The following is a 27,629-nucleotide window of genomic DNA, read 5'->3' as shown; positions in this document are numbered from 1 at the left end:
ATCTTCAATTGAATAAACCCATTTTCAAGTTTATGCGGCAAATCCTTCCATACAAAGTGCCTTAGTGTAAAAGAATTAAATAAATAATTCACTGTGCCCACATAGTTCTTTACTTAGACCGTGCAATATACGCTGACTATGATCTAACTGCCAAGGCTAGCAATATATAATCAAGTTATTGATGACACCGCATGTCTTGCTGTAATTAAATAAAAAAAAACTAGTTTTTTAAACTGAAAGTAAGGAGCGAGATTAAAACTTAAAACGAACAGAAATTACTCCGAATATGAAATGGGTTGTCCCCTCCTCAACGCCCCGCTCTTTACGCTAAGGTTTTTAATTGTTTTAAAAAGTAGAATTGTGGCAAAGAGTCAAACTTTAGAGTAAAGAGCGAGGGATTGCAGAGGCACAACCCCTCCAAGTTTTAATGTCGCTCCTTACTTTCAGTTAAAAAAACTAGTTTTTTTTAATTTAATTTCTGAACGGTTTTGAATTAATGCATGTTTGATTTTGGCTCTCCGCACATAAATTATTAAAATGAAATTTGCATATTCATTCTTTTTTTTGGCTAAATGGCTTTCTCTTAGTTTTGATCAAAAGCTTTTGGGAAATAAGGGGTGGGGAAGGAGGCGTAGTTGCCCTCCAATTTTTCGGTTACTTAAAAAGGCAACTAGAACTTTTAATTTTTAACGAACGTTTTTGTTAGTAAAAAATATACGTAACTTAAGAATTAACTTACGTAACAAACTTTTATATTCTTATATTTTTATTATGTGTATGAGGGGGTTTGTCCCCTCGTTAATGCCTCGCTCTTTACACTAAATCTCAAATTTTGTCCCAAATCTTTAAGAATGAACCCTGAATCAGAAAGGCCGTAGAATAAATAGTTAAAATTACTAAAAATACTTTAGCATAAAGAGCGAGGTACTTATCTCCTCCTAAATACCTCGCTCTTTATGCTAAAGTATTTTTAGAACCCCTCATATGCTTAATAGTCTCTGTTCGTTTTAAGTTTTAATGCTACTCGTTACTTTCAACTGAAAAAAACATTTTCATGTTTATTTTTTCATTGTTTTTTTTTTATAGTAATGCTAGAAAATCCTGCGCACTTTTCATTGAATTTCTCTTCCCCCATGTCATATTCCTCCAAGGAAAGATCCTCCCACATAGGACTATGCGGAACAAAATGGCTATCTCACATTTTAATCCGTTGACTTTGGGGGAAAATGAGCGTGGGAGGGGGCCTAGGTGCCCTCCATTTTTTTGTCACTAAAAAGGGCACTACAACTTTTCATTTCCGTTAGAATGAGCCCTCTTGCGACATTCTAGGACCACTTGGTCGATGCGATGATCCCCGGGAAAAGAAACGAACAAATAAACACGCACCCGTGATCTGTCTTTTGGCAAAAAATACGAAATTCCACATTTTTGTAGATGGGAGCTTGAAATTTCTGCTATAGGGTTCTCTGATACTCTGAATGCGATGGTGTGATTTTCGTTAAGATTCTATGACTTTTAGGGGATGTTTCCCCCTATTTTCCAAAATAAGGTAAATTTTCTCAGGCTCGTAACTTTTGATGACAAAGACTAAATTTGATGAAACTTATATATTTAAAATCAGCATAAAAATCCAATTGTTTTTATGTATCTTTTACCATCAAAATTCAGATTTTTAGAGTTACGTTTACTATTGAGCTCGGTCGCTCCTTACTACAGTTCGTTACCACGAACTGTTTGAAACAAAAAGACAGAAAAATATAACTAGAATTATATCCCAAAGTCCACAAAAATCTTAAGCCCTCCTGAATAGTAGACTAAATTATACCGTCAAAGACATACTGACTGTACAGAAAAGACGGATTTCATCCACTTATTTATGCGATAATAAAAGGGTAAAGTTCTGTTGAAGATTATGTGAGGCTTTTTAAAAATCGCTGCAGTGAATTAAGTATTTGGAAAGGTTTTTCCAGGTTGTACAGCAGAAAACCTGAGATCCAAACTAATATTTAGAACTCTAGTGTGTATAGATTTTTTTCTAGGCTAGACAAAAAGCTAAGATTTAGAAAGAAAACAAAGAAAGTCCTATTTATTTTATGAATTCATTATGTGGCTGAAATAAGGAAAAAAAAAAACAACGAAATTTCCAATTAAACAAAATATCAGAAATAGGAAAAAAGCATTTAGTTATTTTATATTAGATTTTTTCCTAGGCTAGACAAAAAGCTAAGATTTAGAAAGAAAACAAAGAAAGTGCTATTTATTTTATGAATTCATTATGTGGCTGAAATAAGGAAAAAAAAAAACAAAGAAATTTCCAATTAAACAAAATATCAGAAATAGGAAAAAAGCATTTAGTTATTTTATATTAGATTTTTTCCTAGGCTAGACAAAAAGCTAAGATTTAGAAAGAAAACAAAGAAAGTGCTATTTATTTTATGAATTCATTATGTGGCTGAAATAAGGAAAAAAAAAAACAACGAAATTTCCAATTAAACAAAATATCAGAAATAGGAAAAAAGCATTTAGTTATTTTATATTAGATTTTTTCCTAGGCTAGACAAAAAGCTAAGATTTAGAAAGAAAACAAAGAAAGTGCTATTTATTTTATGAATTCATTATGTGGCTGAAATAAGGAAAAAAAAAACAACGAAATTTCCAATTAAACAAAATATCAGAAATAGGAAAAAAGCATTTAGTTATTTTATATTAGATTTTTTCCTAGGCTAGACAAAAAGCTAAGATTTAGAAAGAAAACAAAGAAAGTGCTATTTATTTTATGAATTCATTATGTGGCTGAAATAAGGAAAAAAAAAACAACGAAATTTCCAATTAAACAAAATATCAGAAATAGGAAAAAAGCATTTAGTTATTTTATGATTTTCTTAAACTTATCATTAAACTTCGTCATTTCTTAAAAGTTTTATGCAATTCGTCTACTTTTCAATTTTTTTTTCTAGTTTGCCCCTCCTCCCTCATCTTGAAATTAATTCCTACTTACATGTTCAGCCCGGGCGTTATGGGTCAATTAATTTGTCGGTCCATAAAACATCGGCTAAATTAATAATAAATCAGGGAGTAAAGGAGGTTTTTCACCAAAAGTTTAACATTTCTTTTTCATATATATTGTACTTTACACATGATTAGGAAAATGCAATCATCCTTTGCCATTGAAAATTTTCTTCCTTTTCTGGAAAGGAAAAGTATGAATTCCAGATATTACACATAATTTTTGAACACGCAAAACTGCTCATAGAACGTGATTTCATTAGAAACAATCTTGAAAAAAAAATACGTGAACACTCAAATGCTTGAGCTAAAAGACATACTTTTCCTAAAACAACGTAACCTTGGAAAGTTTCTTGACGCCTCTCAATGGTCTAGGCCAGTGATCAGCAACCTCTTTAGCCAAAAAGGCAAATATAAACAATTTAACGATTTAAAATTTTCGAGGCCCAAATCTGTTCAATATCTTGTCTTAATATCAATTTGGTATAATTTTTTTCTGAATTTGAGTAGAATTTTTCAAATTTAAGAAATTCACCCTATCTGCTTGGTTTTTCTTTTCATTCCTGAACATCAATTTTCCCCTGTATTTTCATGACTAACTTTTCAATTATTGATGCATATAAAATTGTTAGGGATCTGACCTTTGGAAACAACAAGTGATAGATTCATGAAAAATGTTTGTGTTTTTGTTTATCTATTATAGTATTTTTTTTCGAATGAGGTCATACTGAGTCAATTCATTTGTAGATGCAAGAATACAATATTACAATGAGTTTCACAGGTACATGCAGAAAGTTTGTTTCGAGGAAGGATGAAATCTGGTTTCTAGGAAGACACGGGGAACTAAATTTTCTTTTGAACAAAATCTAAAAATTTTAACGACTTCCCAAAAATCTGGGGAAAGTGGAGGCACCGGTAGCCTACTGGTCAACGCTCACCGGCCTTGTAGAAACTGATTATTTTCTCTTCTACTGTATATCCCGCATTTAACAACCGCCAATACCATGGGCGTAACTTACGTGCCTGCTCGTCGATATTTATGTCAAAGCCACAGTAAAGGGGCCAAAGAGCCATATGTGACTCGGACTTGGAGCCGCAGGTTTATCGGCCATTTTTCGAGGGTAAACGCAGTAGTTTAGGTAAGCTTGGCATGTTGCCTACTTTCCATTGTGAGACACATTATTGCCCTTGTGTATTTCAAAGTAGTACTTTTTACGCTACGGAAATAATGATTCCGTAATGTGGAATAGCGATACCAGATATAAAAAAACATAAAAAACCGTACAGAATACGAGTTCGTATTTGAATAATTACAGTGGAAATTAAATTAAGGTTCACCATCTAACCACGCAGAAAAATTGGTTTGTACAAAAAAAGCAACTTGTCCTTTAAAGGAGGCTGTTGTGCTAAAAAAAATACATAATGAGAAAATAATAGATAGCTTTCCAATGAAAATTCTAACTCTAGGTTTCCACTGGTCTCTAAAGTTAACCCGGCACGCCTCATCAATTTGGATAGCGTAATCCAAGATGAATTTTAATGAGTAAAAAAAGCCTTCAATATCGAACAGACATTACACGAACTAAAATTATGTAACGTTGATTTTAATATATGGTTAAACTCTTTTAGCACACCGCAACATACTTTATTTTCATAAAAAACTTCTCTGAAAAGAAAACACATTATCACTTTTTATAGGAACAATTTTTTGGTGCAGATTTTCTTATTGGGCTACAAATCTCTTCGAGTTTACTTGAAGTCTGTGGAGGACTTTTTAACCTCATCGACCGTCTACAATATGTACCTGTCTACAGGTTTTCAAACAGCTCGTGGTTACGAACGATAAGTCAGGAGCGGCTCAGGCTAATAGTGGCCAAAACTAAAAAAAACTTGAGATTAAAAAAAAATTAATGCATCAAAATAATTACATTTTTATGCTGAATCCAAATATATATAATTAATAAAGATTAAAATGATCCATCAAAAGCTATGAGCCTAAGAATTTTCCCCTTATTTTCGAAATAAGGGGAAAACGCCCCCAAGAAGACAAGGGATGTAAGACACGTAATCCATATGAGATAAATGGGTAATATAATTATCTTCTTTAATGCTTCACTTCAGTGCTTCCACTTTGTCCCTACCAGATTTCCGTTCGGTCTGTTTAAAAATCCTGGAAATTCTGACACCCGACCACAGAAAATACAACTTTTTTGCCGACACCATACTGGTCCAAAATCCAACAAATTTCCGACTCCAAGCGAAAAATCTGATAATATTCCGTTGCGTAGGAATCTTTTCGTTTCACAAGCCAAGCTTTTACACTCGTCGGTCCTACGGCTCCTCGTCTGCTGTCGTTTTAGTTTTTACAATTCTGAGTTGCTTTAAGAGGCGAACACCGACCCCTAAATCATTGGACACATGTCTCTTTCTTTTCATGTCCTACTTTAACTGCATAACTGAGTTAGGGGTCACACTTTTCCTACCATTTGTTTTAACTTCTTTCAAAGTTGAAAAGAACCGCTCCACAGTAACGTTCGGAAATGGCAAGGTCAAAAGGTGCTGGAAAGAACCAACTAGGCTAGGGAACCTCTGAGTACCATTTGCTGTTTTTATATAAGCCACGTAAGCCAAAAATCACAGACATCTGTAGATTTGGAAGATCAAAAAGCAGTAAGCTCTGCCATTCTTCTACTATCTTCCTTCCATCCCTCAACGGTGCACTATATCTCTGTAGAATCTTTTGCAGAAGACCAGTTTTCCACTTCACGTTCATCTACTTTTGTACTCGGATTTGACTGCAAGGTTTGAAGAGACTCGTGAGCTGCCATCCCCATGTACACATCTTCAGCTGGAAGGTATTCACTTGCTTTGTCAGGGTCGAGATTCAAAGGCGAGGTTGATCTAATGTAGGTAGTCTTCATGAAATTTATGGTCAGATTTCTTATAAGTATCCCTCCTCTAATTTTATTTTGTGGAACACGGGTTTTTGGCTTCGGAAAAGAAGATTAAAATCTGTAAACAGCTCCAGCACTAAGAGCTAGAACTCATGTTGAATCCGAAACAGCGGATTCTTTAGGATTTACAATGCCCTGTCATTTGTGTGAGTGGGATCCTTGTTCAATAGAACAAGAGAAAAAAACAACATTTATTTGAGTTTATTCATGACGATTTATTAAAGAATGAATTCTAACCAACAGAACAACAACGGGTATTGAGGTTCATTCGTAAAAAGCATAAATGGATTGTGCTGAATAATATATAGGAAGAAATCAAGGTGTTTTATGTTCTTATTTAAATTGGGAATAAGTCTGCACCTTTACCTTAAAGACACAACCACCAAAGCTTGTGACTATCAAAACAATTTGACAATCACTAAAGTCCCGTAAAGTTAGTTTCCCTGAATGAGTTCGGTATAATCAGTGCCAGTGTTTTTAAATTGTTGGAATGAAATAGTAAATCTTGCAATTTAGTTGGTCCTGACCCAAATTGCTTGCTTATTTTTGGTGGATTATTTCTTCAGATTTTTCCACATTTTGAACCAGTGAGTAGCCATAGTAGCCTAGCTCTCCTTTGCTTTGTTGACAATAGCAAGCCAAGATCTTCCAAGATCAAGATGTTTCTTTTCTAATTTTATACTGGCAAAAGTTTCATCTTAACTTTCTTTAGATTAAATCCCAAGTTGCAAACACATATATGCAAATTTTCTAGAGTTTCATCTTTCTTGAACTAGTGGTAGGTTGTTTTTTTTTTTTTTTTTTTCACTAAGAGATCGGTCCACCATTTTGCTAGTTTGAAACCCTTCTCTAGTAAAGAAAAAAGAAAATCTAGAACAATTAAAAATTGGACAAGCATCCATTTCTTTCTGAATATCCGACAAAATTTCGAAGTCTGACATGACTATTTTTTTTTTCGATAAGAGGGCCAAAAATCCGACAATGTCGGGAAAATCCGACATAGTGGAAGCACTGCTTCACTTAACTATTTTGGTTCATAAAGTTATAGTCGTGATGCATAATTCCGTATGAGTTATTATGAAGGAGGGCGGTGGGTCTTTGTTTCGGCACGGGGGAGCTCGGATGCCAGAGGACTCGAAGAGTGTATTTCAATAGCCATATCGTCTAGTTCTCCATGAACCTCCAGTTAAATATAGAAAGGTGTCTAAGGAAAGGGGAGAAGGGCGGTGGTAGGAATTAGTCTTTCATCTTCCTTCATTTAGACTAAGGCTGAATAAGAATGCTGTGGGTGAAAGCTCCCTTTTATTGCAGAGAAATTTTTCTGACATTTATTGAAAAGCTTCAATTGACTAAATGGCTTTGCGTGATGTTTTATAAAATCATAGACAGTAATATATAAGCGCGCATCCCCCGCTATCCATCCTCCTCAATCCCCCGCTGTTTAGGCTGAAGCCTTACAACTGTATGCTGAAGGGTTTATTAGTTCAAAAATATGCAACCAATGGTCTTGTAAATCATTTCAACTAAAGGTTTTATTGTTTAAAATAAGTGAATATCAACCAGCTCCTCTACTCTTGAGATGAACACTTCCAAAAAAAAATTCATATTCCATTCCAATTGCCCTTGCGCTTGATCAATCGTTGTTTGACCATTGGGAACCACAATTGAAACTTTAGTGTGAAGAGTATAGGTTGAGGATGGGGCAGTTCCTTTATATATGGAATAATTTCCGTTAGTTTTAAGGTTTAATGCCACTTTTTAATTTCATTTGAAAACATTTTTTTTTATTGCTGTTCCTTTTTAATAGCAAACCCAGGTTATCCTAAATATGACGAGGGCTAGTGCCCCTTCAAACCCGACTTTTAAAGACAAACACTTCGAGAAAAAGAGCTATTAAAAAGCTCTACACTTCTTTGTTGTCTACACTTGTTTGGTGGGACAAAAACTTCTTTTTCTTCCAACGATATATCTAGTTTAGGTTGTTTGATTTTCTAAGGTATGGTAGGCATTGACGACCTTATCCATGTCAAAATCCCAAACCAAACCATCATCGCTATCATTTTCAATTTTGACACGTTTTGATTCTCATATATATATATATATATATATATATATATATATATATATATATATATATATATATATATATATATATATATATATATATATATATATATATATATATATATATATATATATATATACTAGCTGTTGGGGTGGCACTTCGCGCCACCCCAACACCTAGTAGGTGGGGGTGCTTCGCGCCCCCTCAAGCCCCCCCGCGCGCGTAAGTCGTTACGCGCCATATTAGTTACGCGCCATTGTAGTTGTGTCCCTATGTCCCACCTGTGAGTATATATATATATATATATATATATATATATATATATATATATATATATATATGTGTGTGTTTTTAACTACGTAAAACTTGCGAATATACAACGTTCTTTGCTGTCCCATTGTCTGTGCATATAAATAGATTGTCAGGTTTACCGACTCTTGAACATGCAACATATAATGGTCCATGGGAAAACAATCCGTATTCAGATCTATACCTCATGATTCTAATGATTGTCCTTGAGCTTTGTTGATGGTGATTGCTAATCGACCATTCCCTATGTCGCCGTCGTCATTTATATATCCCCCTGTGCCCCCCGGTGTCTCCGTTGTAGTTGTGTCCCTGTGTCCCGGTCGTAATTTGTGTCCCGGTGTCCCAGTCTGTGATTTCTCTTTGAGTGTCCCGGGCGTCATTTATATTCCTGGTGTCCCTGTGTCCCGGTCGTCATTTGTGTCTCGGTGTCCCGGTCTGTATATACATTCGTTTTTGAATTGGTCTTTTTTTTAGTTTTTAGTTTTTTACCTTTTTTCTAGTTTTTTTAGTTATACCTCATGATTCTAATTATTGCCCTTGAGCTTTGTTGATGGTGATTGCTAATCGAACATCCCTGTGTCCCTGTCGTCATTTATATATCCCCCTGTGCCCCCCGGCGTCCCCGTTGTAGTTGTGTCCCTGTGTCGCGGTCGTCATTTATATTCCCTGTGTCCCGGTCGTCATTTGTATCCCGGTGTCCCGGTCTGTATATACATTCGTTTTTGAAATGGTATATGATGAAATAAATTTTTGTATTTTTCCCCTTTTTTTCTTTTTAGTTTTTTTTTTGTTTTTACTTTATTTTTTAGTTTTTTTTTAGTTTTTTTCTTTTTAGTTTTTTTTTATTTTTAATTTTTTTTAGTTTTGTTTTTCTCCTTTTGTTTTTCATTTTTTTCCTTTTTTTTCTTTTTTAGTTTTTTAGTTTTTTAGCTTTTTTAGTTTTTTTTATTAGTTTTTAGTTTTTTTTTCTTTTTAGTTTTTTTTTGTAGTTTTTACCTTTTTTTTAGTTTTTTTTAGTTTCTTTTTACTTATGTCCTGGTTATGAAAAAATATATCATTTACTGGTTATGTCTGGTTATGTCCTTGTTGATATGAATAAGGATTGTAATGTACTGTTTTTGCTTTATCACAGATGAACGTGTACTGCCCCCCTCTTCCAATTTATATTCATTTTTAGTCATTATGAAATCAAACAATTTACCCAAGAGGAAACTATACTGTGCTTTAGCAAAACTACAATATTTTCTGCAGTGATTGAAAAGGTACTGTATGATAAATTGATTTAGAGTCCACTCTTTCATATTTTTGACGCCATATAAGATAAACTCAATATGAATATACCTAAGTCAAATAACTAAATTCAAATTTACCATTGAATATCAGTTATTTGAAACATAAAGATGATTAACTTAAAAATCACCAGCCTCTTTTAGAAGATTAATGATTAAATAAAAAAACAAGTTTTTTCAGCAAAAAGTAAGGGGCAACACTGAAACTTAAAACGATTAGAAATTATTTTGGAATTAATGAAAATTAAAACGATCAGAAAAGACAAATAATAACCTGGTAAAAAGAAAAAAAAACTAAAAAAAGGAAAAAAACTGAAAAAATAAAGGAGAAAAAGAAAACAAAAAAAAATAAAATCAATATATATAAAAATAAGTTGTTTGTCTGTCTGTCCGCATATGACGTCTAAATTATTTCATCATATACCAATTCAAAAACGAATGTATACAAGCTGAAGTAGCTGAGTTGGTAGAGCGTTATGTTTCAGGTTTTAGGTCCGAGAGGTTCCAGGTTCGAACCTTGACTACAAAAGATGAAAAAAACTAAAAAAGATAAAAACTACAAAAAAACTAAAAAGAAACTACCAGGTTTACCGACTCTTGAACATGCAACACAAAATTATCCATGGGGAAAACAATCAGTATTCAGATCTATACCTGATTATTCTAATGATTGCCCTTGAGCTTTGTTGATGGTGATTGCTAATCGAACATTCCCTGTGTCCCCGCCGTCATTTATATATCCCCCTGTGCCCCCGGCATCCGCCTTGTAGTTGTGTCCCTGTGTCCCGGTCGTCATTTATATTCCCAGTATCCCGGTCGTCATTTGTGTCCCAGTCTCCCAGTCTGTAATTTCTCTTTGAGCGTCCCGGTCGTCATTTATATTCCCTGTGTCCCGGTGTCCCGGTCGTCATTTGTTTCCCGGTGTCCCGGTCTGTAATTTATCTTTGAGTGTCCCGGTCGTCATTTATATCTCCCGGTCGTTATTTGTGTCCCAGTGTGCCAGTCTGTAATTTCTCTTTGAGTGTCCCGGTCGTCATTTATGTTCCCTGTGTCCCGGTTTTTAGTTTTCTTTTTCTCCTTTATTTTTCAGTTTTTTTTCCTTTTTTTAGTTTTTTTTCTTTTTCAGTTTTTAGTTTGTTCAGTTTTTTATTAGTTTTTAGTTTTTTTTTAATTTTTTTTTAGTTTTTACCTTTTTTTAGGTTTTTTAGTTTTTTCTTTTTTAGTTTTTTACCTTTTTTTATTTTTTATTTTTTTTTTTTATTTTTTATTTTTTTTTTTTTTTTTTTTTTTTTATTTTTTTTTTTTTATTTTTTATTTTTTTTATTTTTTTTTTTTTAGCTTTTTTATATTTTTTAGTATTGTCTTTTTAGTTTTTTTTGTAGTTTTTACCTTTTTTAGTTTTTTTCTTCTTTTGTATTAATGCTAAAGCCAAGGTTCGAATCTGGAGCCTCTCGGACCTGGAACCTGGAACATAACGCTTTACCAACTCAGCTACTTCGGCTTGAATACATTCGTTTTTGAATTGGTATATGATGAAATAATTCAGACGTCGTATAATGACGTCACTCGACAGACAGACAGACAACTTATTTTTATATATATAGACTAGCTGTTGGGGTGGCGCTTCGCGCCACAACCCCCCAAGCCACCCCCCCCCCCCCGCGCACGTAAGTCTTTACGCGCCATATTAGTTACGCGCCATTGTAGTTGTGTCCCTCTGTCCCACCTGTGAATATAGATAGATATATATATATATTTTTAACTACTTAAAACTTGCGAATATACAACATTCTTGGCTGTCCCATTGTCTGTGCATATAAATAGATTGTCAGGTTTACCGACCCTTGAACATGCAACATATAATTGTCCATGGGAAAAACAATCTGTATTCAGATGTATACCTCATTATTCTAATGATTGCCCTTGAGCTTTGTTTATGGTGATTGCTAATCGAACATTCCCTGTGTCCCCGTCATCATTTATATATCCCCCTGTGCCCCCCGGCGTCCCGTTGTTGTTGTTTCCCTGTGTCCCGGTCGTCATTTGTGTCCCAGTCTGTAATTTCTCTTTGAGTGTCGCGGTCGTTTTTTTTTCTTTTAAGTTTTTTGTAGTTTTTACCTTTTTTTTAGTTTTTTTTTAGTTTTTTTTTACTTATGTCCTGGTCATCATTTATACTCCCTGGGTCCCGGTCGTCATTTGTGTCCCGGTGCCTTGTTGATGGTGATTGCTAATCGAACATTCCTTGTGTCCCGGTCGCTTTCTCTTTGAGTGTCGTCATTTATATTCCCTATACATTATATTATATTTTTATATATATTATATTCCCTATGTGCCGGTGTCCCGGTCGTCATTTGTGTCCCGATGTCCCGGTCTGTAATTTCGTCAGTCGAAAACATGACGTCAGTCGACACACAAACATGACGTCACTCGACAGACACACACACACACAGACAACTTATTTATATATATATATTTCGCGAAGGTTACTTTCTAATACTTTTGCGAATGTTCACAGGGGTGGGCTTCATATATCGGATGAGTATTCGTACTTGGGGAGGAGGAATTCCCCCGCAACATTCAGCAAGAAATGACTAAGACAGGTGCGAAAAATGCTCAAATGTTTGAAGCAGAAATAAATAGATACTGTCTCCTGAATCTTCGTCTATTAAAAGCTTCATATATTTTTACGGTTCGTTAACCATAACGGCTAAGAAAGCTTCCCAGGTTCAGTTTACACGATTGAAATTGTTCCACTTCGATTAGCAAATGAAAATCTCACGACATCTGCAACTTAGTTTGTTTAAAACAAACAGTGTTCTTTTATTGTCAATGCAGAAGATCAAGAAGTGCTGGGTGACGATTGAATCATAATTCAGAAGCACAACGATTACATGAAGCAAGCATGATTGCGTCTGGTTTTCTTTTTTTTCAGAGGGGGAAGAGAAATCGGAAAAGGTACCGAAATAGGTAAATTACATGGAATACACAATACGAGAAAATCATTATGATATGAAGATTTTTTGGGGGAGCCGTACCCGAAAGCATCCGTAATCCTGTCCACTTGTCTGATAGCAAAGGCAGTCCTTGAAGAAGATTGTCTCTAAAATATCAAACAGTTCGTGGCAACGAACTGTAGTAAGGAGCGACCCGGCTCAATAGTAACCAAAACTCTAAAAAATGGAATTTTGATACCAATAGCTACATCAAAAGAATCGCATTTTAATGCTGGTTTTAAATATATAGGTTTCATCAAGTTTAGTCTTACCCATCAAAAGTTACGAGCCTGAGAAAATTTGCGTCATTTTAGAAAATAGGGGGAAACACCCCCTAAAAGTCTTGGAATCTTAACGAAAATCACACCATCAGATTCAGTGTATCAGAGAACCCTACTGTAGAAGTTTCGAGCTCCTATCTACAAAAATGTGGAATTTTGCATTTTTTGCCACAAGGCAGATCACGGATGCGTGTTTATTTGTTTTATTGTTTTTTGTTTTTTTTTGTTTTTTTTTTCCCAGGGGTGATCGTATCGACCCAGTTGTCCTAGAGCGTTGCAAGAGGGCTCATTCTAACGGAAATGAAAAGTTCTAGTGCCCTTTTTAAGTGACCAAAAAAATTGGAGGGCACCTAGGCCCCCTCCCACGCTAATTATTTTCCCAAAGTCAACGGATCAAAATTCTGAGATAGCCATTTTATTCAGTGTAGTCGAAAAACCTTATAACTATGTCTTTGGGGACGAATTACTCCCCCACAGTCCCCGTGAGAGGGGCAACAAGTTACAAACTTTGACCTGGGCTTACATATAGTAATGGTTATTGGGAAGTATACAGACGTTTTCAGGAGGATTTTTTTGGTTGGGGAGGGGTTGAGAAGAGAGGGATATGCTGGGGGAACTTTCCATCGAGAATTTGTCATGGGAGAAGAAAATTTCCATGAAGGGAGAGCAGGATTTACTATCATTATTTAAAAAAAAAACAATTAAAAAATAAATGTGAAAAAGCTTTTTCAGGTGGAAGTAAGGAACAGCAATAAAACTTAAAACAAACAGAAATTATTACCCATATGAGGGGCTCACCTCCTTCTAATACCTCGCTCTTTACGCTAAAGTATTTTTAGTAATTTCAACTATTTATTCTACGGCTTTTGTGATTCAGGGGTCATTCTTAATGAATTGGGATAAAATTTAAGCTTTAGTGTAAAGAGCGAGGTACTGACGATGGGGCGAATCCCCTCATATATGTAATAAAAACATGAGAATACAAAAGTTCTTTACGTAAGCTAATTTATAAGTTACGTAAATCTTTTACCAATAAAAATATTCGTAAAAAATTAAAAGTTCTAGTTGCTTTTTTAATTAACCAAAAAATCGGAGGGCAACTAGGCTTCGTCCCCCGCTCTTTTTTTCTCAAAATCATTCGATCAAAATTACGAGAAAGCTATTTAGAAAAAAAAAATATGCAAATTTCGTTTTGATTATTCCTCTGCGGAGAGCCAAAATCAAAACATGCATTGATTCAAAAACGTTCAGAAATTAAATAAAAAAAACAAGTGTTTTTAACTGGAAGTAAGGAGCGACATTAAAACTTAGAACGCACAGAAATTACTTCGTATATGAAAGAGGCTGCTACCTCATCAACGCCCCGCTCTTTACGCTAAAATTTTTTACTGTTTAAAAAAGAAGAATTGAGAAAAAGAGTCAAACTTTAGCTTAAAGAACGGGGCGTTGATGAGGTAGCAGCCTCTTTCATATACGAAGTAATTTCTGTGCGCTTTAAGTTTTAATGTCGCTCCTTACTTCCAGTTAAAAAAACTTTATTTTTTATTTAATCTTCAACAGGAACGGAGGAAAGAATAGGCGGAGCTTCATACACTGAATAAAAAAAGTACTAGGATTGTCCAGAACCAGAAAACGGTACTTATCTGTTAGCTAGTACACACTCGAGAATTTGGATCTATAGAACCAGACAACATCGGTTTATTGCTGTTTGTACAAAAAGACAATTAGCTTGGACTCAGTGGAAAACTACATTGTATTTACATTTTATTAAATATTCAGTTGGTATTTTTGGCTAAGTCAGGTTACATTTTGAATACAGCCCTGCTATACTTAACCTCCTCCCCCTATATATGCAAATATAGAGCCAAAATTTATATGTCCTATATATCTCCCAAGCGTCTTAGTTGTTTCAACCCCGTTGTTTCCTCCCTGTTTCCTTTATTCAGCACTATTCTTACTACGGTGAGCCACAAATTCCCAAAGATCCTTTTATAAATTTCCTCTTAGCCTTACCTGGGAATTTTTTTCTTTTTCCCTTTCTCTTTTATGGGTTATTTGGTTTGCTATCGACTTTATCATAAGTCAACTTTAACAAACAGCTCTGTCAATTTGGCAAATGTAGGCTTCTCTTCCTTTGAATTTCTATCCATGAATTAAATCCGAATGACATTGTTCAAGAAGTTTCGTATTCCTATGTGATAGCGAAGTTATGCCAGTTTCAATTGAAATTCCACAGAGAAAGTTAATTCTAGACCCAAACTTGCAGCAACAACAAACTGATCATTTAGTTCTCGCAACCCTTCGCAAGTTTATCTTCATCGATTAATTCACTAGTACTTGTGGACGCAGCTCTTGACCTCGAGAACTTCGTTGACAACCAGAACTCACTATTAATAAAGGGGTACTCCTTAGGGGGCAGTGAAATTCCTTTCGCTAACCAAGTATAGCTTGTAATAACATTATACGCTACCAAGGTGGTCTAACATTATGAATTAGACATGCTCTTCGAGGAAAGAGCACTATCTTATATGCAATGTTTAGTGTAAAACATTTCAAATAAGTGGGATGTGAAGCTCTTCGTGAGATTTAGCATAGGGTATACAGTTTAGGTTGCATATTTTCTATCGTAGGTTCTCGAAGGAATACTTCCATCTACACGACCTGGTGTTAAATCATAGAAGTTCGCTTGCGGAGCTAGGGCAGTTTCGTGTTTTCTAGTGCCTACTATTGAGAAGGCTAGAAAAGTACTGTCCTTCTAAAAAATTAAAGTACTTCTTCAATACCGTCTCCCCTTCCACTTCTGATACCGTGCTCACAGAGATGTTGTACCTCTTATTGAATCCTAATCAGTTAAGGACAGTTTATGGAGCGGTTCAGACCTAAGTGGTAATCGTTAAAAATCATTGTAGGGTCACAGTCCTAAATCAAAAGTCACTATACACAGATCTTACAAATGGTGTTTGGTTTTTCCCGAATTTGGTATTTATGGTTTCTATCCTAGATCTGAGTAGGCTAGATTTCAGAGGGCTGTCTAATTACGACCAAACTTAGTATTTAGGGATTTATCGGCGTTCTGATAACAAATCTAAGGTTAATTTTGCAACACAGAAGCACAAAATCAGACTTTACTATTTCAATAGGGCACTAATTGTCATTAGCATTTTCTTCATTATAAAGCCATCCCTTTTAAAGACATAATAGCTGTATGCAAAAATTATTACTAGTAATGCATACGAATAATATGCCAATTGAAATAAAATAAGGGTCAATTTTAATTATTTTTTCTCTCCCTGTTTTTATTAAAGCATTTCAGTTTTCAATTCAAAAATTGATAGGGATGAAATTTTTAGGAACACACTTTTTCCATGAAACACTGACCAAAAATAAATAGCCCAAAACTAACCGTAAATATATTGTAAAAACAAATATAAATAAGATGTTGAACAAAAAGAACTAACAGTTTTATTATTTTATAATTTATTATACATGAATCAATAAATACAACTCAAATCAATCGAACTTTACGGAAGAAATTTCAGAGCAAATTATCTTAGGGCACTCAAATTAGTTTTACCATTTTAGTACGACTAATTTTTATCACAATTCTTAAATATGTAGTATTTTCAACAGCTTAAAGAAATGAAGCAACATCGCTTAATAATATTCAAAACAATCGAAAGAGTTATCGAACAGTTCTTGGTAGCGAATTGTCATAAAGGAGTGGTTCTAGCAACCAAAAATCTACAAAAAAATGTGATAACAAAGTGTGCGTCAAAATAACTGTTTTTTTTTGTTTGTTTTTTTTAATTAACTAGTCTGTATCATTTCACAGACTGACTTGAATTTTTGTCACACACATGTTTATACTTTTATCACATAAATTTGTTAAATTTGTGAGGCTTTTTTCAACCACTTCCGAATGTTCAGGTACTTCTAAGTTTTACCAGTATATGGACTCTCAATAGAAGTATAATAATACAACATCAAAATTCCCCTGTCTTGTATACTCCCCCTTGCATAAATAAAAAAAATGGTGACTGGGCACAGCAAAAAGTATAAGCAATCCCTATGATACTGATACAAGACTTAAAAGCACAGGGGTATGAACGCTTGCCTTTGGTCGTGGTAACTTACATTTCAATCTTAAATAAGAAAAAAAAATTTTCTTCGAGAAGAAGAAAGACTTTTAGTCTTAGAAAAAATTAAACAGTCGCAAATCATAAATAAATAAAAAATAGAATAGGCTTCAAAATGGACTAAAAATTAGAATTTTTTTCGAGAATCTTTAAATATAAGTGAAAACGAGGGGCACAAAAAGGACTGGGCTTTACTAAACTATGTCTTTTTAAATCGTTTTCCTCAACTCATCGACTTTATTCATTTATGCATTTATAACTTAGATAAGTTTTATATATATGTTATGTAAAACTCAATTTGATTCATGCCTCTCGTTTTCACTTATATTCATAGACTCTTGAGAACAAATTTTTACTTTTTAGCGCATTTTTAAAAGAAATTCAAAAAAACATATTCTCATGGTCATTCCAAATATATAAAATTCATCATTTACACACCAAACACTACGAGCCTGAGAAAATTTCTCCGATTTAAGAAACGGGGAAATAACATCTCAAAAAGGTAACTGATCTCGAGAATAATTGCACCAATAAATTCACCACGTCAGAGATCCCTCTTGTACAGGTTTCAATCTCCTATCTTGGAATTTTACAGTTTTTTTCAAGAAGAAGATCAAGGATACCTGTTATATATATATATATATATATATATATATATATATATATATATATATATATATATATATATATATATTATTTTAGGAATGACTGTATCAAACCAGTCATCACCAAAAATCGGGACATTTTCGAACGGAAATTTAGATTCTAGTGCTCTTTTTAAGTAAGCAAAGAAGCTTAGTGGGAGATCTCATTAGTTCATCCAGATATTACCATGTCTCATAACATAAAATTTTGTAATGCTGAAAAAATGCTTTTAAAAAAGTGTTTAGCCTCACAAAATGTTGCAATAAATCACAATAATAGCAGTAAATTTTGTTTCGTATTAATAATACAATATATTGGCATATTATAATCTGGGAACTATGGAAAAATCTCGATATTGTATTATAGGCAGGTTCAAATCCCCCTCTGTTACGGAGTCATTAAGATTCTGGTAGCTAATAATACCTTTAGATATTAAGAATCCTTGGTTGGACCCGGTTGGTAAATGTAATTTTGGCTACGCCCCTACTCACAAGCCCCTTTTTTTAATCTGACTTCTCCATTTCAGATCTCAATTTTGTTTTAATCCCGCATCAATTAGCCAGCACAAGCACGCTCTGCTAGAAATCTGTCAAACTTCTCATAATGAATGATCAGGGCGAAGGTTTACTATAAAACCTTTCGCAAGAGGGAATGCGGTAGAGAAAAGCCCGGAAAGACAGCATAACGAACCTAAAACCTCGTCTTTCGGGTATAGTTTATAATTGCCACTAACAGACAGATGGTCGTTTCTTTATGATGATAAAAACCCAAGCGGAATTTTTGACTGCTTTTTTAGGGCAGAATAACTTGAAAAAAGAATTTTCATTGGATCAAATTTGTTAGGGAGGAATTTGATTTTAGTAAACGAACAAACTTCACCTGAAAAGGCATGTTCATCATGAAATAATTAAAAAAGAGGGTTTATATGGATTTTTATAGGAATTATCTATGGCTGTTTAGCAGACAGTTAAAGCTTATGGATAGCCAAATTGATAATTATAGTAGTTTCTATTATAGCAGTTTATTCTTCGCAAATTTGGTAGCGTAAAAAGATGAATAGCCAAATTTGGATAGCCAAAATCCACTGTAAGGTCATTTTGACTATATCACACGAGAAGTATTTCAAAATATTTATTTTGTTTAAATCAAAGCATTTCTCCCTCCTCCAATTCGAAGATCTCATTCCCAAGAAATAGTTTTAAATTTCAGCCTAAAACATCACTCTTTAGGCGTCAGACCACCTTGGAAAAACCCTTCCGATGATCGCTGAAAACTTTAGCTGTGGCAAATCCTGCCACCCAAAACGAAGATATATTTCCTGCAAAACATACGATTGGCTTAGGTTCACCTTACAGCGCGTGTACTGTAAACAGTGACAGGTCAGCATCGTAGTAACCATACAATGAACGCAAAACAAGGTTATTTTTAATGTTCTCAGGGCAGTGGCGTAGTTTCGTCAAAATCCTGGGGGGAAGCAAAGTTCGAGCCAATTTTCTCAAATCAAGCAAAAATGACAGTGAAAAATGAAAAATGAATTATATATTAAGATCAAGGCAAAGATATACTAAAGAAAACTGTCCTGTTTCTCTGTATACTTCAATTACCCAGGCTTACCTTAATTTTGACAAACATTTTTTCAGAAACTAAAATTCAGCTGGGGGAGGGGGGGTGGCAAACTGATGTGTGGGGGAGCAAACTTGGTTTGGAGGAGGCAGTTGCCTTCCAGTCCCATAGCAAATTATGCCCATATCTTAGAGGAGCCAAACATGCCCCTTTGGGAGACAACTTTGTCTCCCAAGGAAGGACTGGAAACAACTGTGATTAGGACATATATAAAATGTTCAACTTGATGAACAAAACTTTCTTGTGACCCTTATTTTCAAGTTCACGTTTATACAGTTTTTAGCTTATAGCCTAAACCTTGCCTTTTTTTTAATTGTAGTGCTAATTTACTTCAATGCCATGCTTGTAACTTTTAATATGACTATTTTACAATGAAAACACCTTTACAAAACAACAAGCACCTTTTCTGTACAGAATCCAAGTAGGCCTATCCTTCTTTTTGTTTAGGGTTGTTATTTCGAGGTTATGGCTCAGAATTCCCGCAAAAACAGGTTTGCACCTTCTAAAATTAATCCTATTGCTTCCTCCTTATACGGACCAAATATTACGCTGATTTTTTCTCCCGTCCAATGCCTGGTTTCTTAGATACTGGCCTAAAACACTTCAGATGAACCAGTAGCCCAAATTTAGGTAGGAGGCATTTGTCCCCTTATATTTCTCTGCCCCTTCCTAGATTTCAATTCCTTTGTGTTTTCTTTGGAAATTACCCGTTTTTGGTATTTTCATTGAAAATTTTCGAAGAAACTAACCCCTTCCTAGATTTTTAAAATAATATTTGCCCCCTTGACACTTTGGCAATGGATTTCGTGTGCATAACTGTCAACCGTAGTGCACCAATTAGCAAAGTTGACCAGACTTAACATCACTAGAATCTGTCTTATCTCTACATCTGTGTTTTAGACACAATAGGCTGTTTAAATTGGTATTGCCATTTTCCATGTGACCTAACAACTTTATTCATTTATCGCTCATTTTTTTTTCTATGGAAAACGTGTTTTGATTTTTGACGGCCGAACGTCCAAGTACAGTGGCTAAAAAAGGAATACTAATATGGAGTAATTCCAATTCAAGCTCTCAACGATTTAAACTATTGCAGCAAATAGCTACTAATGATTATGAGAAGCGGTCTAAATAAAGAAACACACACATACATACATACTTGATTAGAAGTACCACCAGCAAAAAGCCAAGTAGGCTACTACAACCCGTTAGTAAAAACCAGTAGTCAAATCATTATCACAGAGTAAATAATTAAGCAACACTCTCAACCTTATGGCTATACAAAAGAACAATCCGTACCGGCAAGTCTTTTGTGAGATACAACAAAAGGAAATAGGGTCTAATATCTCGTATATCTTTCACACCTTGCCCAGCTCCAACAGTTCAGCAAATTGAGCTAATGAGCAGCGACAGGGACACAAGTTTTAATAAGGGTGGGGGGTCGAAGAGAGTAACAGCCCTAAAAATCAGACAGAATTATTTAGTACGTTTTGTTACAAACAATGATTCAATCAAAAGATATAAATTAGCTAGGTTGAGTGCTGAACTTCCTTCATTTTCCATGACAAACATTCTGTTTCAATGTTGTCGCAAGTCCACTTGGTACTTTTTTCTGCATTACTGGCCATTAAGTATGATGTGGGCTTCCATTTTTTAGATTTGATGTTGAGCTGTTCAATGGATTAATCTAACTATCAATATACTCTATATACCCTCAAATTTATGATGACAAAAACTACTTGTGCTTCAGTATATTGGTGCTGCCGGTAAATGGATCCTGAGATTATTAAATTAGAAAAAAAATTTAACTGAAAGTAAGGAGCGACATTAAAACTTAAAGCGAACAGAAATTATTCCGTATATGAAAAGGGCTTCCCCTCTTCAAAGCCCCGCTCTTTACGCGAAAGCTTTTTATTGTTTTAAAAAGTAGAGTTGTGAGTAAGAGTCAAACTTTAGCGTAAAGAGTGGAGCGTTGAGGAGGGGACAGCCCCTTTCCTATAGGGAATAATTTCTGTTCGTTTTAAGTTTTAATGTCGCTCCTTATTTTCAGATGGAAAACATTGTTTTTTTTTAATCTAATTTATGAACGTTTTTGAATTAATGCAGGTTTTGATTTTGGCTCACCCTACATGAATAATTGAAACGAAATTTGCATACTGGAGGCAGAAGCGCCATTGGGGGGGGTCAGGGGTGACATCCAGGGGGGCCCAAGCTTCCACCACAAAGGGCCCTTTGCCGGCCATAATAATCCATTATGTCCAACATAGTCCATTCTGTCCAATTGATTTGAAATTACTGCACGCCTATTAACCAAAGAGCGTAATTACTTGACGACCCTTGGGGTAATTACGCTATTTGCTATTAATTATTGTAAACTTTGAAAGTAGGTAAGATACATAATAAAATTCTCGAGTTCTATCAAATGCCCATTTCCTAGATGATTACGCGACACGAAGTGAGTCGGGGGGGGGGGGCCAAGATGGAGTTTATGCCCACCCCAAGATTCGGTCCAAATGGCGCCTCTGACTGGAGGGTCTACTTGCCCTCTAGTTTTTTTGGTTACTTGAAAAGGCCACTAGAACTTTTAATTTTGTTTACGAACGTTTTTATTAGTGATAAATATGCGTAACTTACAAATTAACTTACGTAACGAACTTCTGTATTCGTATATTTCTATTACATATACGAGGGGTTCGCCCCCCCCCCGTTAATACCTCGCTCTTTCAAACAGTTCGTGGTAACGAACTGTAGTAAGGAGCGACCCGGCTCAATAGTAACCAAAAGTCTAAAAAATGGAATTTTGGTACCAATAGCTACATCAAAAGAATCGTATTTTTATGTTGATTATAAATATATAAGCTTCATCAAGTTTAGTCTTACCCATCAAAAGTTACGAGCCTGAAAAAATTTGCGTTATTTTAGAAAATAGGGGGAAACACCCTCTAAAAGTCACAGAATCTTAACGAAAATCACACCATCAGATTCAGCGTATCAGAGAACCCTGATGTAGAAGTTTTAAGCTCCTATCTACAAAAATGTGGAATTTTATATTTTTTGCCAGAAGGCAGATCACGGATGCGTGTTTATTTGTTTGTTTTTTTTTTTGTTTTTTTTTTCTTCTTTTCCCCAGGGGTGATCGTATCGACCCAGTTCTCCTAGAATGTTGCAAGAGGGCTCATTCTAACGGAAATGAAAAGTTCTAGTGCCCTTTTTAAGTGACCAAAAAAATTGGAGGGCACCTAGGCCCCCTCCCACGCTAATTATTTTCCCAAAGTCAGCGGATCAAAATTCTGAGATAGCCATTTTATTCAGCGTAGTCGGAAAACCTTATAACTATGTCTTTGGGGACGACTTACTCCCCCACAGTCCCCGTGGGAGGGGTTACAAGGTCAAAACTTTGACCAGTGCTTACATATAGTAATGGTTATTGGAAAGTGTACAGGCGTTTTCAGGAGGATTTTTTGGTTGGAGGCAGGGGCTGAGAAGAGGGGGATATGCTGGGGGAACTTTCCATCGAGGAATTTGTCATGGGGGAAGAAAATGTCCATGAAGGGAGCGCAGGATTTACTAGCATTACTTAAAAAAAAAAAAAAAACAATGAAAAAGTTTTTTTCTCAGTTGGAAGTAAGCAGCAGCATTAAAACTTAAAACTTACAGAAATTATTACCCATATGAGGGGCTCACCTCCTCCTAATACCTCGCTCTTTACGCTAAAGTATTTTTAGTAATTTCAACTATTTATTCTGCGGCTTTTGTGATTCAGGGGTCATTCTTAATGAATTGGGACAAAATTTAAGCTTTAGTGTAAAGAGCGAGGTACTGACGAGGGGGCGAGCCCCCTCATATATGTAATAAAAACATAAGAATACAAAAGTTCTTTAGGTAAGCTAATTTATAAGTTACGTATATCTTTTACTTATAAAAAGATTCGTAAAAAATTAAAAGTTCTAGTTGCCTTTTTAATTAGCCGAAAATCGGAGGGCTACTAGTCGTCCTCCGCCGCTCTTTTTTTCTCAAAATCATTCGATCAAAATTATGAGAAAGCCATTTAGCAAAAAAAAAATATATACAAATTTCGTTTTAATTATTCCTCTGCGGAGAGCCAAAATCAAAACATGCGTTGATTCAAAAACGTTCAGAAATTAAATAAAAAAAACAAGTTTTTTAAATGGAAGTAAGGAGCGACATTAAAACTTAAAACGAACAGAAATTACTCCGTATATGAAAGGGGCTTTTCCTTCTCAACGCCCCGCTCTTTACGCTAAAGTTTTTTTTTTACTGTTTTTAAATGTAGAGTTAAGAGAAAGAGTCAAACTTTAGCGTAAAGAGCGGGGCGTTGAGAAGGAAAAGCCCCTTTCATATACGGAGTAATTTCTGTTCGTTTTAAGTTTTAATGTCGCTCCTTACTTTCATTTAAAAAACTTATTTTTTTTATTTAATCCACTAAAGTTCGAATTTTGTTCCAATTCTTTAAGAATGTTCCCTAAATCACAAACGCCATTTAATTAAAATAAATAGCTCTTTTGAAATTGCTAAAAACACTTTAGCGTAAAGAGCGAGGTATTGAAGAGGGAACGAACGCCCTCATATACGTAATTATTTCTATTCGTTTTACGTTTTGATGTTACTCCTTACTTTCAGTTGAAAAACTTGTTTTTTTATTTAATTTCTCACTGTTTTCTAAATAACGCTTGAAAACCTAGCGCCCCCTTCATCGAAATTCTCTCCCCTCATGATAAAATCCTCCATGGAAAGATCCTCTCACGTTATCCCCTCCCCCGAGCACCCTTCCACCAGGAAAAATCCCCCCTGAAAAAGTCAATATACTTCCCAATAAGCAATACTATGTGTAAACAATGGGCAAAGTTCATAGCTTGCAGCTCTTCCCTCGGGGGCTGTGGGGGAATAAGTCGTCCTCAAAGACATAGGTATTAGATTTTTCGACTATTCTGAACGGAACGGCTATCTAAAAATTTTCATCTGGTGACTTTGGGGAAAAATGAGCGTGGGAGGGGGCCTAGTTTCCCTCCTGTTTTTTGGCCACTTAAAAAGGGCACTGGAACTTTTAATTTACGTTAAAATGAGACCTCTTGCAACATTCTAGGACCACTGGGTCGATACGATCACCCCTGGGGGAAAAAACAAAAAACCTTATAGGGCGTGTTTCCCCTTTTTTCTCAAATAAGACTAATTTTCTCTGGTGTGGCTTTCGCGATGGTGTAATTTTTGTTAAGATTCTATGAATTTTAAGGGGTGTTTCCCTCTATTTTCTAAAACAAGGCAAATATTCTCAGGCTCGTATCTTTTGATGGGTAAGACTAAATTTGATGAAACGTGTATATTCAAAATCAGCATAAAAATTCGATCCTTTTGACGTAATTATTGGTATCAAAATCCCGTTTTTTAGAGTTTTGGTTACTATTGAGCCGGGTCGCTCCTAGCTGGAGTTCGTACTACCACCAACTGTTTGATATTTCCATAGTCTAAAACGTGCAAGTGCCTTACATGCGCTATCTCTGTTGATGTTAAGGTGTAGATAAATAAAAAAAAAATCTCCTACTGCAAACCTTTTACTTTAGATCAGGCGCCGAGAGGGGTCTGAATATGAAGATGGTTTACTCTGTAGTCAGTATTCACAAATATAAACACAAAATGATTAATCGAAAATTAATCTAAATTATATATATATATATATATATATATATATATATATATATATATATATATATATATATATATATATATATATATATATATATATATATATATATATATATATATATATATATCAGGTGAATCCGGAGAAAATTGGGCAGCCCCTTGAATTCAAGATATTGTGAGACGGGTATTTATCTACAATAGGGTTTTTCTTTGGTTTTACGGTTAAGTTTTTTTTTTAACTATCCATTCGAAGATGTCAAACTAAAAACTAATTACCTGATCTGGCTTCAAGCCTTGTGGTATCCATGTATACTCCTCCAGAGCGCAGCCTGAGTCGTCGTCAGAGTGAGAATGTCGAGTGCCATCCGCTAAAAAAGTGCCACTTGGAGATGGCGTTGAATAACCGCCTGTTTTAATTCGATTGTCCACAGATAGAGGCAATCCATTCTGATTCATACCAGAGACGCATGGCTCAGAAATAGCCGGGAAAGATGATTGACTGATCGACCTTCCTGATTCAGAAGAAAATGAGCACTCTTTCCTAGAATTTAATCCACTGTTAAGCTTTAGAAAATGTAAATTTCTTTAACAAAAATGAGAGTAAAACTGCAAACACTTCGCATGAAAGATTGTGCCGTGTGAATTTTATTTTAATTTCTCATGGGAATGCATTTTGATTGGTCAAAAGTGTACTTCACCAGCATGATGCCAAGTAACTTGAGCTCATGTAAAATTATATCAATTTTAATAGGACAGAAATTTAAAAATAATGGCAAACCACGAAAATATGATCTGGGTGACTAAGTTTTACACGGCAGGACTATGAATTAAGGAGTTCAGAGGCTCTACCAATTTTCCTTAAATAACATTCTCCAAAAAAATGTTTGGCATTTCACTTCGTATGTTAGATATTTTCTGAAAAGACTAGTTTTGTTCGAATGAAAGAAGGAAACGTCACTAAAAAGGCTGAAATATACTAAAATTGTCCAATGTAGAGGAATTGTTGCCCCCCCTTGATTCCCTCTGTCTTCTGCTATTCCCCGTAAAGTTTGGCTAGTGCCTTTTTGAAGGCATATTAGAGTGAAACAGAAATGATCATTTGGCAATTCCGAAGTTTTATGCACAGATAGCTTTTGGAAACATGCGAGCTGAAATGGTATTGTTCATAGCCATCTCAAGAATCTAAAAAAAGATTTACTTCTTGTTACATAACAAAACTGATTAGCATTAACATGAGGGAGGCTGCTGCCTTCGTCAATTCCCTATTTTGCATGGTAATGTTCACTCCGTTGGAATACAAATATCCACCGTAGTCCAATTCCTTCAAATCGTGGGAGGTTAGGAGGTAAATTCTCTTTTTAATATTCCTCCAAAAGGACCTTAATCAAATTAAAAAAATGCTAGTTTAAAAATGTATTTACTTGGCTTTGTGAGCCCCGTCACGGATCCATTGTGATCCGTGACGCATCACAATGGATACGTCACGGATCTCTTATCAGTTGGAGCATCATTACGTAATATTGTACAATGAATAGGGTCAACTGTCGACCGAAGCTTGCAAAAAATCATTCATTTTGAATGGACAGTAGGCCTATATATATTTTTAAGGAAAAATACACCCACTTCACTGAATGGCAGTATGGCTAGTATGGACTATGAAACTAGGATGTTAAGTATTTAAAAGTTATAAACCGATTGGCTAATAGAGAATTCTCAATCGATAGGACATTAGCCCCGTTTGAGCCAAATTTTGCTTTGTGGTACCAAATGAAAGAAACTGACACTTCGACACAACTTCTACAGTTGCTTCGAACTGTTACTATAATATTATAATAGCCTATGGTACTATAATCTACCACTGGTTCCATATTATCAAGCTATTATCCTTCTCCTCCCCTCCCCCATCCATTCTTTTCAGAGAGCTAATGCAAATTTGTATTTAGTAAGATGAAGGATTTGAAACATCTTTGAAAGTGTTCTCCGAAGTTGCATCCCTTTTTGGATGCGTTTTCGCCCTTTAAAAGTGTGTAAATTTTTCTGTGCTAGTAATTTTTGATAAGTAGCTTAAGCTTAATGAACATCATACATATGGAATCAATATAAAAAGCAGATTCTTCTGATGTTTACATATTTATCAAACTTGTATTTTTTTTTTTTTTAGAGTTTTGTTTAATGATGACAAGGATTTATTTTTTTAACGTTATTCCCATGAATGGTTTGTTTTAGATATCAATAAGTAAAAGAGTAAAATTTTCCCGTAGAATAATAGATATATCAGATGAATAATTGATAAAACGACGCTGAAAGAAAACAACAACAAAATTTGACTCGGTAGCAGCTTGTTACCAACTAGACAAGCGATTGCATGGTGAGTCATCCGTCGGCCAGGAACGTACGGAGCAAGTTATCTTTGGAGACCAATCACGATAAAAGAAAAGCCAAAAATCGGTAGATTTAACAAAAACATAGAAAACAAAACGAAAATTGTAACAGTGGATCACTGGGAGTGGGGTGAGGTTGCAGGGCAACTGTTCCTCTCCCCTTGACTTAGACGAGCCTTGTTTTTGCACCGTTTCTACTTGTATCTGCAACAACATATTGATCACCAAGTTTGCAGCAACCTCTTAGATCCAAAAAAATTCCTCAACATTCTTGTTTACATTAGCT

At 35.0% G+C, this 27,629-nt stretch overlaps 2 protein-coding genes across 2 annotated transcripts in view; one reads left to right on the top strand and one right to left on the bottom strand.

The window, feature by feature from the left end:
- The window catches only part of LOC136034772 (uncharacterized), a 109,547-nt gene extending 84,022 nt beyond the window's left edge, over positions 1-25,525 (bottom strand). Inside the window, exon 1 of the mRNA XM_065716181.1 lies at positions 25,239-25,525. Coding sequence (XP_065572253.1) covers positions 25,239-25,418 — 180 coding nt within the window. The 5' untranslated portion in view covers positions 25,419-25,525. The remainder of the gene's footprint in view (positions 1-25,238) is intronic.
- The window catches only part of LOC136034773 (ER degradation-enhancing alpha-mannosidase-like protein 1), a 200,626-nt gene that overhangs the window by 170,689 nt on the left and 2,308 nt on the right, over positions 1-27,629 (top strand). The gene's annotated exons all lie outside the window — the stretch shown is intronic.

The sequence above is a fragment of the Artemia franciscana genome, chromosome 13 (assembly GCF_032884065.1).
Source record: "Artemia franciscana chromosome 13, ASM3288406v1, whole genome shotgun sequence".
In the NCBI taxonomy this organism is placed as follows: Eukaryota; Metazoa; Arthropoda; class Branchiopoda; order Anostraca; family Artemiidae; genus Artemia; species Artemia franciscana.
Note: the sequence above shows the minus strand (reverse complement) of the source record. Positions and strands in the feature narration are given on the sequence as shown.